Source organism: Mus pahari, chromosome 23 (genome assembly GCF_900095145.1).
Source record: "Mus pahari chromosome 23, PAHARI_EIJ_v1.1, whole genome shotgun sequence".
Classification (NCBI taxonomy): Eukaryota; Metazoa; Chordata; class Mammalia; order Rodentia; family Muridae; genus Mus; species Mus pahari.
In genome coordinates, this window is record NC_034612.1 from 8377632 (window position 1) to 8393070 (window position 15439).

A 15439-nucleotide genomic window follows, 5' to 3' on the forward strand; every position below is an offset into this window, starting at 1 on the left:
CACTGTTCATCATCAAAGGAAGTCAGGACAGAAACTCAATCGAGGCAGGAGCTGATGCAGAGGCCATGGAGGGGTGCAGCTGACTGGGTTGCTCCCTGTGGCTTGCTCAGTCAATTTTCTTTTTCTTTTTTTCATATATATATATATGTGTGTGTGTGTGTGTGTGTGTGTGTGTGTGTGTGTCAGATTCTTCATTATTTTATATGTATTATCCTATTAAATTGCAACAACTTCAGATAAGTACTATCATGGGACTATTTTTACGCTATCATCAACATTTACATAGATAATTTCCATCAGTAGATTATAATAATCTGTAATTACAGAGCAGCCTCCTTTCTTATAGAACCAGAATTCACCTGCCCAGGGATGGCACCACTCACAATGTGGTGTCCCCCACTTTTGCACTATCAGTCAGTCAATCACTCATTAATAAAACGCACCACAGGTTCGCCTTTAGCCTAAGTTTTAAAATATTTAATTTATTTTATATACATTGGAGTTTTGACCGCATGTATGTCTTTGTGAGGGTGTCAGATCCTCTGCAACAGGAGTTACAGACAGTTGTGAGCCAGCATGAGGGTTCTGGGAATATGAACCCGGGTCCTTTGGAAGAGCAACCAGTGCTCTTAACCCCTGAGACAAGTCTCCAACCTACATAGCTGGATCTTATGGAGGTATTTTTCAGTTGAGACTCCCTTCTCTCAAGATGACTCTAGCTTGTGTTGCATTGACATAAAATTAGCCAGAACAGGCAGGATGCTGTAAAATTCAGTTACTTCCATTGGGATTTAAAAATGTATAATTTTTTATTTTATTTATGTGTGTGTGTGTGTGTCTAAGTATTGCACCATATGGATGCAGTGCTCTTGGAGGCCAAAAGAGGGCGTTAGAGCTCCTGTAACTAGCATTATAGATGGCTAAGAGCTGCCTGATATGGGTATTGGGAACTGAACTGGGTTCCTCTGAAATTTTTAACAACTCAAATCATTACTAAATTATATCTTTGGCAGAACTTATTGGAGCTAAAGTACTGCCTACATCTGATTTTAATTCAAAAGGGAGCCCCAAGATTTCATGTTAATAGCTGACATTTACTGAGCACCTACTATGTGCCACAGCTCACTGAGTGTACACAGTAGGTCTGGTAAGCATACGTGTGTATGCCCTCGCTTTGGCAGTGAGGAAACAGGAACAAAGAGATGTCAGACAGGAGTTCAAGGTGGCACAGCTGGGACTTGAACCAACTTCAAGGTTCGCCCCTGAGTCCCATAGTTTTGGTTCCATCAGTCATTGAGAAAGAGGTTGAGAGAATTAGGCAATCCCTCCCAGTCATGAGCAAAGCTCTTGTTGCTCAAAGTGGTGTAAGGCAGTGGTTCTCCACCTGTGGGTCTCAATGCTTTTGAGGGGGGGAATTGACTAACCCTTTCACAGGGGTCATGGATCGGGTATCCTGCATATCGGATATTTACATTATGATTCATAATGGTAGCAAAAATTCAGCTATGAAGTAGTAGTGAAGCAATTTTACGGTGGGGGAATCACCCCAACATGAGGAACTATATTAAAGGGTCACAGCACAAGGCCGTTCTCAGAGAGGTAACTCATGCCACAGCCTAAAAAATCGAATTATGGAATTGAAGGCATAAAAATTGTCTCATGTGGGGGTTGGAGGGGTAAGTCAGAGAGTTTTATGGGGTGGTGTCAACAAGTCGTCAGAGTTCAATGCCAAAGACCAGGCACGGCCACCATAGAGACCCCATCACAGGGCTCCCTGAAGTCTCTGCTGCTCTGAGCTGCTGCCCCCCCTAAAGCCAGTGACTCCCCCAGAGGAACTGTGAGCAGCCATGGTGGCCAAGAGAGGCTGAGAGAGATCAGCCTCACTTCAGTTCTGGGAAAGCATACCGTGTAGCCAGCTCTCATCAGGCTGGCAGAAGTCAGAAAGCCTGGCACCACCCGAGGCCTGCAGGGCGGGCAAGTCTTCTGGCCTTGGTTATCATCCATTGATTCGGTTCTTTGTTTTTGAGGCAGGGGGTCATGTCACCTGGGCTGGCCTCGAACTCAAAATGTAGCTGAGGATGTCCTTGAATCTGTTACCCACCTCTACTGTTGAGGAGTACTGAGATTGTAGACGTGTACCCCCGTTACTAGTGTATGGGATACTGGGAAGTGAGCTCAAGGTTTCTTGTGTGCTAGACTACAAGCCCTCTGCCGCCTGAGCCATGTCCCTAGCTTCTGGATGCATTTATTTATTCTTACACTAAATATCTTATTTGTTTGGTATTATTATCCGTCCCCCAGTGTCTGTGTGTGTGTGCCATCTTGCCAGCTCTCTTTCTTTTCCTGCAATGTTGGGGATTGGAGCCAGGACCTTTCATGGTCTAGGCAAGCGCTCTGTTTCTGAGCCACGCCCCTAGCTTCCTGGCTATATTTATGAAAAAATAAAAATATACATTTATTAACAATAAAAAAGCAATTGTGTTTGGGGAACTTGATTCTGAAGAAATAAAAATGTCAGTATGTAAGGATATATACATAAGTATATTTACAGTGCCCTTTATTCAAAGTGGGGGAAAAAAACTGGAAACCTCACTGAATGTTCAGGAACAGGGGAAATAATTGGATAAATTATGGCCCAGGTATTCTATGAGACATCCCATAACTAACAGAACAGGGAGTTACATGCAGATATATAGCCCTGGAAATATATTTGTAATAAATGATTAAATGGGAGGAAGAAGCAGATTGTCAAATAGTGTATGCCCCACGATCCTGTTTTCACAAAAAGTAAAAACAAAACAAAACAAAAACAAACCCCTAAACCTTAGAAAAAAAAGAAAGCAATGTACCTTGAAGTTTTGTTGGTTGGTCTGTGTCGGGAAGGAAGAGAGAGAACCCAGATTCCTTGCAGGGCAGGAGGCTTGGACATTTCAGTGGGATACAAAGGTTGACATTTTCTTTCTGGGAGTGGTGAGTTTGAATTTTTTTGCTTTTTTTTTTTTCAATACAGGGTTTCTCTATATAGCCCTGGCTGTCCTGGAATTCTCTTTGTAGACCAGGCTGGCCTCGAACTCAGAAATCCGCCTGCCTCTGCCTCCCAAGTGCTGGGATTAAAGGCGTGTGCCACCATGCCCGGCTCCGAGTTTGATTTTTTAAAAGGCTTGTTTTTATTTTTTCTGTATGTGTATGTGTGAGAGTATGTGCACGTGTGAGTGCAGTTGCCTCTAGAGACCAGGTGAGGGGTTCGCATCCCCCCTGGGGCCGACTAACAAGCAACTGTGAGCTTCTGTGTAGGTGCTGGGAGCTGGACTGGAGTCCTCTGCCGGAGCAGCGAGTGCTATTAGCTGCTGAGCCATCTCTCCAGCCTAGGAGTGTATGTTCTGATTCTTATTTTCAGTGTGTATATGGTATGTGCATGTGCATGCACATGTGTGCGTTTTGTGCAGATGTGCTTATATGAGCATTTGTGCACATTTATGCATATGCTTACAGAGGCCAGATGGGTACCCTTTCCTATTATTCTCCATACGTTTGTTTGATTTTGAGATAGAGGCTCTCAATGAACCTAAATCTCCCTAATTGGCTAATGTGGCTGGCCATCGTGCTCTGGGGAAACACACCTGCCCTACCCCTACCTGTTTGCATATAGGTACAGGTGGGTAGGTGACCTGGCCTTTCTGTGGGTGCTGTGGCTCCTGATTTGGGTATTTGTGTTTGTCCAGCATCCACTTTATACACTGAGCCATCTCCCCAGCCTGAAGTATATACATCTCTACAGCTATATTCACCAGAGTCAGCTTCCCCCACTGTTTGCCAAGTAATCTAAGAAAGGCACGGCCAAGGGAGAAAAACCACACAGAACACAAACAAACCGGCCACCTCCGGAGGAAGTGACTGGATGACATCTCCCCTTGTCCAAGGATGGACAAGTGGCTGGTGATTGTAACTTATTGATTACTGCCTGGGGAGCTCGCACTGTGAGAAGTGCTTTCCTGGAGTTATCATTCTGGGACAGGGAGCACTTGGGAAGAAAGGCAGGTCACAGGGTTAAGTGACCCTCGCAGGGCTGCACAGCTAGGGACCAGCAGAGCTGGGAATTGAAGCCCAGGTGCCCTGAGGCTCACAAGTGGTATCCTTTCCCCACACTGCAGAAGCAGCCGCTTCCTTCCCTTCTGTCTTTCCAACAGAGGCTTCCTCCTCTGATCTGGTGTTTGCTTCCATTTTTCTCTGCTACAATGTTTGGTAAGGGTGAGAGGGAACTAACTGACCTGGCCCTCTCAGAATGAGACCAAAGGTCTCTGCACACAGTGGGGCTTTTATTTCCTGCCTGTGCTGCAAGACTTGTGAGGACACAAAGTCACTGGGCACAGAGGAGGTTCCTGCACCTAAGGGACTGACTTCAAGTCCCAGCCTGGCGCCCTCTTATTTCCCAGGGGGCCCGACTCTGACTTTTGTTTTGCTTTGTGTTTATCTTATCTCCAGAGCTTAGCCACCAACTCGCGGGGCTTTCTCTATTGAGTAAGAGCTCTGAGGATCCTTATCAGGGATCTCAGCTGTGCAGAGAGGCCAAGGAGTTCCCAGGTAGGACTGACCTGAAGGTTATCCTGCTGCCCTTCCCGGCTGCCAGGGAGAAATGGCAAGAAACTGTGGCTGATCTGAGAAATACAAGCTGCTCTGAGGCTCCAGGCTCGGGTTCTGAATACCCATTACCTGGATGATCACTGGCAGAGCCTCTAGAACTTTCCCTTTTCCAGCCTGGGACCCTGAGTATGACAGACAAGAAAACCTCTGAGTTTTGCTTATTTTAATCTTGTTCTTCTTGGCCTCACGTCTCCCAGTCTCTCTTCATCTCCCATCCACCCCTCTCACTCTCATAATTTTGAGATAAAAGTCTTACAGGGTAGCCCAGGCTGGCCCCAAACTCGGGAACCTTCCCCTTCGGCTCTCTCCTGTTGGGAGGGTGTTTCACCGTGCTCAGCCTTTATTTTGCTTTTCGAGTTGCTTTCACGGTGCCTTTGGACTGCTCTGTTTTCAATTTTATTTATGGATTGACTTCTGTTGTTTATTTCTGATATTATGGAACGGATAGGTGATGTGCGAACTTTGTATTTTAAAAGAAGGAAAAAAAGTGAAAGCTGATTTCCCTCTCCACTCCATTTCTCAGTGCTGCGGCTCCCTTCCCTAGAGGCGTCTGATGTTACATGTAGTGTCATGGTAACCTTCCAGGGCTATCTCAGTTAATCCACACTTTGGGTCCTTCTCATTGAGAACGCATAGCACCGACTCATTATTTTTAATGGCTGCTTGGAATTAAATTATTTTGTTAGCTATTCCCAGACGGCTGTGCACATAGTTGATTCCAGTTTTTGCCCCCTACAGACAACATGGCAGCTCATACTAGTTACATTCCAAGTCTTTATACACCTGTATATGTTATATGTGTCTGAATTGCTCTAAACATTGTGAATGTAATTGTTATTTATTCAAAATTCTTTTAAATTTATTTTATGTATTTTGCTTCCATATATATGTGTGTGTGTGTGTGTGTGTGTGTGTGTATGTGTGTGTATTGGAACATGCATGTGTGCATGTGTGTGGTGTTTGTGGAAGGCAGAAGAGGAGGTCGGCTCCCCTGGAACTGGAGTTTTAGAAGGTTATAGGTGCTAGGAACTGAACCAGGGTCCTCTGCAAGAGGAGCAAGTGCTCTCCACCGCTGAGCCACCTCCCCAGCCCCGGTGGAGAATTCTTGCCTGGACATCCAAAGCCATGAAGCTACTTTATATTCCTGTCCTTACGACTCAAGGGCTCTGCTTCCTTCTGCAGGTGTAAAAATCTGATATTGGCAGCGTAATTTTAATTTCTGATTTCCTTCCAGTATACCTGAATCTGTCTGAATTGCTTGTGTTAACTGAATTTTGGTAGACTATAAATGACATAAAAAAACCCAGAAACTTATTTGTACAGTTTTGGAAGCCAAAAAGGCCAAGGCTGAGGTATTGACCCATTTTGGACCATTACAGCCTCCATCCTGGTAATGACCTCCAATGGCAAAGGGAGGGTGGGGTGGAGGTTTTCCTAAGTCTCTGCTGAGGGCACTCATCTCAAGTCCAGGACTTCATCCACGTGCTAATTACCATGTCAAAAACCTGTTCCTTGTGGTGTTTCAACGTGAATCCTGAGTGGGACACAAATATTTGGTCTAGCAGTATATAAAGTTGGACATCTTTTTAAAAATAAAAATGCTAGCATTCCTAATCTGTAAACTGTTTCTTATTCATTTGTTTGGTTTTGCTTCTGTGTTGCACTCCCTCACCTCTCTTTTCCTTTCCCTTATAACAACTTGCTTAGACTGTGACCAGCTCATAGGCTTTTGCCTACACATGATGAGCATGTGTAGGATTCTGGGTGTGATGGACCATCTGACTGCTCATGTCTCGGGAACACCGCATGTGTACATAAAGTGTCGGGCATCCGCCCTCGTAACCCTTCCCTCAATAGCATCTTAGCGGAAATGTGTGACCTTGGCTTGAGGTCAGCAGGTCAGCAATTAGGATTTGCTTTGGACAGATTAGAAAATGAGGCATAGTTAAACTTTGCTGGGCAGGGTCACAGCTAGGTGTAGCAGAGCCAGCTCCTGGCATCCTCTCCAGAGCCCCCTGAATTCAGATAGTTCAGGAGTTGAGCCACTCAGTAACTGGGACCTTGGGGATGCTATTGCACCCCGATTCTGAGGACTCTGTGAAATGACCTATGTGTACGGGCCACCTTCGTTCCAGGGTTTAAGGTTTGTGGAAGTCTCAAAGCTCCATCCACATGTCAGATTTGTGCCCTCTTAACTTCGCTCCCTCCAGCGTTTTACTCTTCCTTTGTTTCTTGGAGACAGTGTGTAGACCAGGCTGTCCTGGAACTCATAGAGATACACCTGCCTAACTCTACCTCTTCTTCAAGTCAACTTTCTCCCTTTCTCTATTTCGGGGGCGAAAACCCCTGGAAGGCACTCTCCAGCATCAGCACTTCTCCCAGTCCCATTACTCTGAAGAAGGCGTGCTGGTTATTATTGACCGCTTGGAGCTGGAGGAAGGGCCTGCTCCCCCTCCACGTAGCCCAGTGTGAATGTGGCACCTAAGAGCGCTGGCATCATCTATGCATGGAATGCCTGCGTGCACGCAGAGTGGGCGCCAAGGGCTCCAGGAGCCCGGGTGCTTTAGGAGCTCAGCACTCGGGAGGCAGTGAGCCCGGAGCCCTGGCTTCTCGATGCCCAGGTTCGAATCCCGCGACCCCGGGCAAGCACCTCCCTTGCTGCCTTTGTGTCTCTTTGAGTCCTACTCCTCCGCCCGGTGCGCTGCGGCCGGCCGGCCGGGAGGAGACACTCCTCGGCCCGCTCGGCCAGGCCGGCCCGGATCACGCCGTTCCTCCAGGGGGACCCGAGATGCTCCCCCAGGGGGGCTCCGAGGCCGCGCCGGGGAAGCCGCGACCCTCCTCCGCCCGCGCCAGACGCGCGCCCGCGCCCAGGGCGGGGCGTCCACGCCGCCCCGGCGTCCCACGGCCGCCCGCACCTCTTTTTCTCTTCCCTCCTTGGCTCCGTCTCCCCCCTCGCTCCAAGAGGGCCGCGCTCGGCTCGGCTCAGCTCAGCAGCGCCTCCCGCGAGCCAGCACCGCCGCCGCCGCCGCCGCCGCCGCCACCGCCGCCGCCGCGGCCCCTCCCCCGCCCCCCCGGCGCGGCCGGCGCCCGTCACGTGACGCGCCGCAGCCAATGGCGGGCCGAGCCGCGGTCGGCGGCCGCCATTGCTGTCAGAGCGAGCGAGCGAGCCCGGGGAGGGAGGAGAAGCGCGGCCGACTGGGGAGGAGGGGGGGGTGGGGAGGAAGAGGAAGGAGGGGACGGCGCTCGGCTGCCGGGGTCGCCCGCTGGCTTCGTCCGCACCCCCCCCTTCGCGGGCTCGCGCAGCGGCGGCGGCGGCGGCGGCAGCGGCGGCGGCTCGGGGCGGCTGCGGGGCTCGCGTGCCTCCCGCGCCGGCGCGGCCGAGGGCGAGTCGCCCGCCGGCTTGGAGATAAACAAGGCGGCCGACCAGGCGGCGAGGCGGAGGCGGAGGCGGAGGCGGAGGCGGCGGCCCTGCGCGACAGAGGCGGGCGGCGTTGCCGCGCCGCGCCCCCCGCCGCCGTCGTTGTCGCCGTCGCCGTCGTCGCCGTCGCCGCCCTCGGGCCTCCCGCGCGGGCCTCGCGCGGCCCCGGTGCCCGCGAGCCGCCGCCGCCGCCTCCACCGCCGCCGCCGTCGCCGTCGCCGCCGCCCGGCCCGGCCCGCTCCGACATGCCCCGCTCTGGCGGCCGGGCTCGCGGAGGACCATGACCGCCGCGGCGAACTGGGTGGCGAACGGGGCGAGCCTGGAGGATTGTCACTCCAACCTCTTCTCGCTGGTGAGTGGCGGGGCGGGTGTGGGGGGGAGCCCGGGCTTGGGGGGGGGGCGCGACCTCCCCGCCGCGCAACTTTCTCCTCCCGGAGCCCTGGCGGCGTCGGCGAGAGCGCGGCGCCCGGCGTGGACGTGCGTGGGGAAGTCGGGGCGCTGCGGACGCCGGGGCGCGCTCGGAGCGCCCACCTCCGTGGCAATCACACCCCCTCCCCTTCCCCCTCTTTTTTTCTTTTCTTTCTTTTTTTTTTTTTTTCCTCCTCCTTCCCCGAAATGTGGAAGGCTTCTCTCTGCCTTGTGCAGCGGCCGGCGCGGGTGAGCTGCAGGCTCGTCCTCTCTCTCTCCTCTCTGCCGATCGGATCGGCTGCTCGCCCGCGTCTGCCTTCTGATTTTTTTCTTTCTCTCTTCCTCTCTTTCTCCCTTTCTTTTTCTTCTTTCTTTCTTCTTTCTTTTTTTTCTTTCTTCTTCTTCTTTTTTTAAAAATATTTCCACAATGACACCTGCGATTTCGCCCGAAAACAGTTGATGGAAAGGGAAAAGGGACTCTGGCAGCCGGAGCTCGCTCGCGCGGTTGTAAACACGGACAGCCAGCCGCCCGCCTCTCGGGGCTTACTATGCCGGAGAGCGGGAGAGCCATTGCTCGGAGCCCACGGAAGGTGGAGGAAACTGCTGTTCCTCGCTCTCCTCCGCTGCCTTTAAAAACTGTTTTCTCTGCCTTAACAAGGAACACACACACACACACACACACACACACACACACACACACGAGCAACAAGCTGGGCGGTTTGATAACATCGCTTTTATCTGCCTTCGCCTCTCCTCTCTCCTGCTCTCGCCTCTGATAATTGACAACTTTTGCTTTGGAAGTGCCTCGCCTGCCTTAATCTCGAACCATTTAGGGTGTCAATTGTTCTTCTGGAAGCCTGGCACCGGGCGACGGCGGCTCGATTCGTCGAAATTAAAAATGTATAGGGCTCCAGCAACTCTTTCCTGGCGGTGGCAGTGACATTTGGTGGTAAATGCCATCTTTGCTTTTTATTGGGTCGTATTACCTAGCTCTGAAAACATTCGCGTTGTTAAACCTGGCGCTTAGGCTGATGATGGGAGTGCGTGGTCTTTAAATACGCGCTTTGTGCCTGAGTTACTCTGTGTGTGGAGCTATGTGCCCGGGAGAGTACGAATTTGTTTAAATATTGAGCAAAGATTTGTAAACAGATGTAAGGCAATTATGTTTCAAGCGTAGAATATAATTGGAAAATTGGTTGAACGGCCTATTTAATTTAGCCTTAAAAACTCAACTTATTTTAAGTTGTGTGCCCAATTTTGGTGGGAGGGGGCTGGGGGAGGAGGGTGCTGACTTTTGGAGGGCATGCATTTATTGCAAATTATTTTCTGGAACCCCTGCTGCAGATAGAAGCTTTATTTCCTTTCAGTCCTTGTTTACACTGGATAAATAATTTAGTGTTCAAATTGTAATTAGTTACATTTAATTATGGGTGGCATAGATGCTTTTTCTCCCCTTGGAGACTAGTGGAGAAAGAGGAATGGTTGCCAACTTTGGAAGTGTCATTCTGTTTTCATGCCGATGAAGAAATCAAGCATAATTTTGGCCTATAAAGACACAGGAGTGACACAGTCCCCCTGCTCCCACTCTTGTAAGAAGGCTGATTCCTGATCACCCCGAATTCCATTCAGAGGCTGAGTTTCGAGATTCAGTTAGAAGTTGGGGTTCCTCCTTTTACTCCTGTGGTAATTCGCTCTTGATCTTTTGATGGGAGGATAAAACTACTTCTGCCTCTTTCCACCCCCCTTTCCCTTTCTGCCATTTAGTATTAGGTTCAGGGACCTTCATAGATCAGCAAATGTATTGTCTAGGCGGTATTTAACCCCCCACCCCATTTTTGACTGGGTGACCGCAGTGACACTTTTACAGGTAATTAAAACAACCAAGCTAACCGGTGTGAGCTGGGGAAAGCTCCCACGGCGCTGTGCATCAGGCTGAGGGAGGTGCTGTCTGTGTGCATGGCGCTACTTTATACACCGTGTGTTGTGCAGGCAAATGCAAGCCTGCTGGCTGCACAGCTCCACTCTCTCAGCTTCAGGGAGTGATGGGGTAGAGATGAGATGTTCCCGATTCTTTCTTTAATTTCTGGACTTTGATTTTGATTGCATTCTGGGTATTTCTCTGCTTAAACCAAAAAGTTGACTTTTGAATATAAAGTACAATTAACTTTTTTGGGTAACTCCACTGAAATGCAGAAATGGCTTAGATTAGTTTAAAAATGTAACGTGTTCATATTTCCTGATACCTGGAGGTGGATAAATGCTGTCTAGTTGTTTAAGAAATTTATTTTATATGCATTGTTGTTTTGCCTGCTGTGTGAGGGTGCTGGGTTCTTTGGGATTGGAATTAGAGACCATTGTGAGCTGCCATGAAGGTGCTGGGAATTGAACCCAGGTTCTCTGGAGGATCAGCCGGTACTCTTAACCCCTGAGCCATCTCTCCAGCCCTAAACTTTCTTAGAAAACCAAGCCAAATAAAAGAGACCCACGGAAAACCAAAACCAAGAATAAACTGCCAACAGTCCTTTATTCTGATTCTTAATTGAGAATTTTTTTCTGAAGAGCATACACACACAGCAGCAGCCTATCTTACTTACTGAGAATACATTGCCTAAAGAACATTGTATAGAATAGTTGATTTCAAAGGAGAGGCATCTTTTCAAAATCATGTTTTTTGTCAGAACTCAAGGTACCTAGCATTTTGTATTTTTGAACAGTTTGGGCTGCGGAGAATAGTCACTTCTAGAACACTACCCACCCACATGCTCATGTTAGCTTGGATGGAGGTGTAAGCTGGAGCAGGGCCCTAAGGGAACCTCGACCCACTACTTCCTGAGATCCTGAGGCCATCGCCAGGGCTTAGCAAAGGCTGACTGAGCAATCAGGCCTCTTAAGATTCTGGTTCCTAGGCTTTTACTGAGTTTGTGTTCTGATACTGCCTGGAGTCCTGTTTCCTACTCTTTCTTTTCTGTCTCCACCCCCACCCTAACCTGTGAAAGGCCATTGGATGGATGTGATATGGGTTGTTGTGCTGTTTCTCTCTCTTCCTCCTGTGAGATTTGTAGCCACTGCAGGATATCTGTGCCTGGCTGGGCCTCTGTGACACAAAACTTTTTTCATCGTGTCCATCAAATTAAGTGTGCTAAATCTTCATTTTTGGAAAATGTAACCGTGTACCTTGTGGCCCTGAACTCACCCTTGAGGGGGACACAGCAGAGTTTCCAGATGCCCAGTGTATCTTTTTGTGAGAATGTCGAGAAAGTGACTTCGTGCCCTTCAGGGTAGACTTAAGTATGCTGGTTACCGGGACAGGAGGGGACACTTCTAAGTTTTAGATGTTTGCCCCACATTCATGTCTGGTTTGCTTAAAGTCTCCCTGGCTGTAGGTAACTGAACAATGCTGTAAAGCCTCACTGAGTTAAATAAAACCCATGTACACCCATTAGTACTTAAGGTCCGACTGAGGACCATTTATCTTGAATCTGAAGCTTTTAGGGTAATTTGTTGCGGACAGAATTTCCTTTTGTCTTATGGGACAGAAGGAAGGTGGTTGTAACTGTTGAAAACTTGAGCTGCTGTGAGTAGAAGCCAGTGGGGAGGCGTGTGGAGTGGAAATGGGGAAGAAGGCGTGCCAAGGTTGCAGAGTGCCCAAATACTGCACAAGGTCTTTTTCTTCCCAGTTTGCAGTTTTAGTATTTAAAATAAGTGTACATTTAAAGCATCTTTTTCATGATGGTTCATTTTCTTTAATGAAAATATGTATAATATGCCAATGTGTTTTCTGTTTAGCATTTGTTGTTAGTAGCACATGGCGTTATAGTATTTATATTTTTTAATAGCAATAATTGCTACCCGGTAATGGTTGCCATATTAACCTTCAATTGCTAGTAAATATTTTTAAGTACATAATAGACAGCAATTTAAGGCATAGTGTAGCAGTTTACTGGACCATTTCAAAGAGCCATTTGTACGTGTGATGAGTTCATAATTTAAGGAGAAATAATGTACCTGAGACCCATATGTGCCACAGGCTTTGCCCTGCTCACTGGGAAGCAGGTTAGACTTATTCCTTTTCCTTTGTGCTCAAGACAGGAAGTGTTTGTGAGTGTGTGCAGGCATTCTGGTGGTTTTGTCTTGGACGTGTTAGATGATTTCTATTGAAAAAAAGTCTCTCACGGTATTTCTTTAAATACTGTTAGCTCATAGTTGTGGCTTATGCTAATTAGTATGGAAAATTGATCTTTTTTGTTCACTAGCTAATTTAGCCTAGTTAATTGTGGGCTAATTGTATTCATCAAACACTTTGAGGATCTATACTCTGAGATGAATAAAGACAGAATTGAGATGGAACTCTGTCTTAGTTTAGTGTGCACGGGGCGCTGCAGCTGATCTGCATGGGTTTTTTAATGGATAGTTATTCACCTATCAAAGTTTGGTTCAGAGATAGACTAGGTATTTTTGAAGCCTTTGACTTATTTTTCCGGAGAAGAAGATAATATTGTTATTTAAGCTACTACAGGTACTGTGAAAAGGATGCCATGTTTATCTCACAGGAGCTGGCCAGTGAGAGAGATTAGATAAAGCTTATGAAAATTAGAGAGTGGTTGGATCGTAAGTGTGACTGGTGACCTGTGCTTTATAACCATTTCTCAGAAGCACAGAGAAGAGGCTCTCCAGCTCTGTTGCCGGCGTGCTTCCTGATGCAGCCAGGGCCTATGAGGGCACTGGGCAGAGAGTGTGGATGGTGCCCGCGTCAGGATCTCTGTTCGGTCATTTTAGAGATAATTTTGTTGTTGCAAAGAAATAACAGTCAGTGCATTGCTAGGGGAGTTAATCAGCGTAAATTAGATAGCCTGTGGGGGTGGCTTCCCCTTCCAACAAGACAAAAAATGTAAAACAAGTCAACACTCATTTGCCTTTTAGGACCCGCTTAGAGTTTTAGAATTAGAGACTCAATATTGTAAGTGTTATTGGAGTGTCTGACTTTCCCTTATTGAGTGCTGGATCACATCTTCTGATCCCGTTCAGATAATTCCCTTTTATGCTATATGCTTTCAATGTTTATTTGAAAGATTTGAAGGTGTTAGCTTTGTTCTGTTGAGAGAACTGACTTCATTACATAGGGGAGGTGATATTCCATTAATCTTGGTAAATATTAACATAAATGAGGAATTGTAAATTCAGACTCATTTGCATGAATGAACTGCACACGCTTGCCCAGTTTTTTAGTTATAGGTTCTTATGTGCATCAGCATAGTTTTCTATCTTTGCTTTAGTTGATTAAAGACAGTTGTGAATCATCTTAAAAAGCTGACGGCTGCTGCTTTAGGGACTGACTTCTGTGCTCTTGTACAGTACCGGCTGTAAGGCAGCAGTGAGTCCCTTCCAGTTGCTGGGGTGGCTGGCCACCACCAGGAAGCCCAGCTTCTCTGTGTGTTGATGATTGCTGGACAAGTCTCCTTAAAGCCAATCAAGTCTCTTTTAGAGTTTATTTGAATTCTAGTCTAAAAAATGTAAGATCACTGCTTTCTTTCCAGAGGAAAATCGGGAGAAATCAGTTTTCTCAAGGCAAATGTTCCTTCACTGGGGTTTTTCCTGCTCCAGTTTATTGTGTGTTTCTAAATGTTTATTTTCTCATCCTGGGGGAATTGTGGTAGGATATTCTTAAAGCTGTGTCTGCATTATTTCACAATAAAGCATACAGCTTTCTGTATTTTGTACCTTTTTCAGTGTAGTGAAATCCCAGTGGTGTTAAAGGAGCTTCCTGGTTGATTATATACAATTTCATATTGTGGCTTTAACGTGGTCAATAAGGAACTTGTAGATCTTTTTTTGTTTGTTTGTTTTTCATTCATACATTCATACTCTCTCCTTGTCCTCCCTCCCCTCCCCCTCCCTTCTCTTTTTGTTAGTTTTGAGACAAGGTTTTATTTTGTAGCCCAGGCTGGCCAGGAACTCACTAAAGTTCCTAGGCTGGCCTCAAACTCAAGGTAATCCAGTTGCTTGGGTCCCTTGAGTGCTGAGATAACGGAATCTTCATTAGAGGTCTTGGCAAAGGTACTTGATCCAAGTTCCATATCCAGAACCCATACAATAGAAGGAGAAAACTAACTCCCATAAGTTGTTCTCTGACATAGAGATAGTGTGCATGCATGTGTGCAGACTTGCACATGTCCTCGGATCACACACAATTGAATAAAGTGTAATTTTTTCTATATTCTTTTGACTATAATTTATTCTTAATTTGTATCAAGTCACAGCACTAATTGGCCATTAGACATTTGGTCTTAAAATTGAAAAAAAATTGTTTCAATTAAAATAGATAATTGTGAACAAGATTTTTGTAATATTGGTGGAAATGTTTTAAAACGATACTCTAACAGCCTATTAAACTTTAGGAAGATAATTATTTAAGATAGGGCTACACTGTGTAGCTGGAGCTTGCATGGAGTCTCTGGTAGGCTGTCTGCCTCTGCCTCTGCCTCTGCCCATGCCCAAGAGTGCTAGGGTGACAGTTGTCCCCCAACCCCCAAACTAGGCTTTCCTCATTTTTAAACTGTTCCAGGGTCACCTCCTCTCTGAGGCTTCCCGTGATTGCCAGAGGTAGAACTAGTTGCTCAGAGTCTTGCTGTACCTCTGAGGAGCAGCAGAGGTTGTTTTAGGGCAGTGACCCTGTCACTGTGATCTCGGTTCTTTCTGTACTTAGGCATTCATTCCCTGCTGCTAAGCCAGTCCTTCATCCTGGAGGCCACCTCTGCACTTGTTTGGGTTCTGATTGGAAAAATGCTACTACAGAGTTTTGAGCTGGGCCGCTGGCTCCCACCTTTCTTTAATTCTACCCCTCAGGAGGGAGAGGGGGAGGATCTCTGTGAGCTTGAGGCCAGCCTGGTCTACATAGAGTTCCAGGATGGCCAAGGCTAAGAAAAGATACCCAGTCTCAAACACACACACACACACACACACACACACACACAC

The 15439-nt window shown here is 47.5% G+C and overlaps 1 protein-coding gene across 3 annotated transcripts in view; it reads left to right on the forward strand.

The window, feature by feature from the left end:
• Positions 1 to 8276: 8276 nt before the first annotated feature.
• The window catches only part of Med13l (mediator complex subunit 13L), a 221882-nt gene continuing 214719 nt past the window's right edge, over positions 8277 to 15439 (forward strand). For all 3 annotated transcript variants that reach the window (XM_021222486.2, XM_021222487.2, XM_029533617.1), the window contains exon 1: positions 8277 to 8411. In XM_021222486.2, coding sequence (XP_021078145.1) covers positions 8340 to 8411 — 72 coding nt within the window. In that variant the 5' untranslated portion in view covers positions 8277 to 8339. The remainder of the gene's footprint in view (positions 8412 to 15439) is intronic.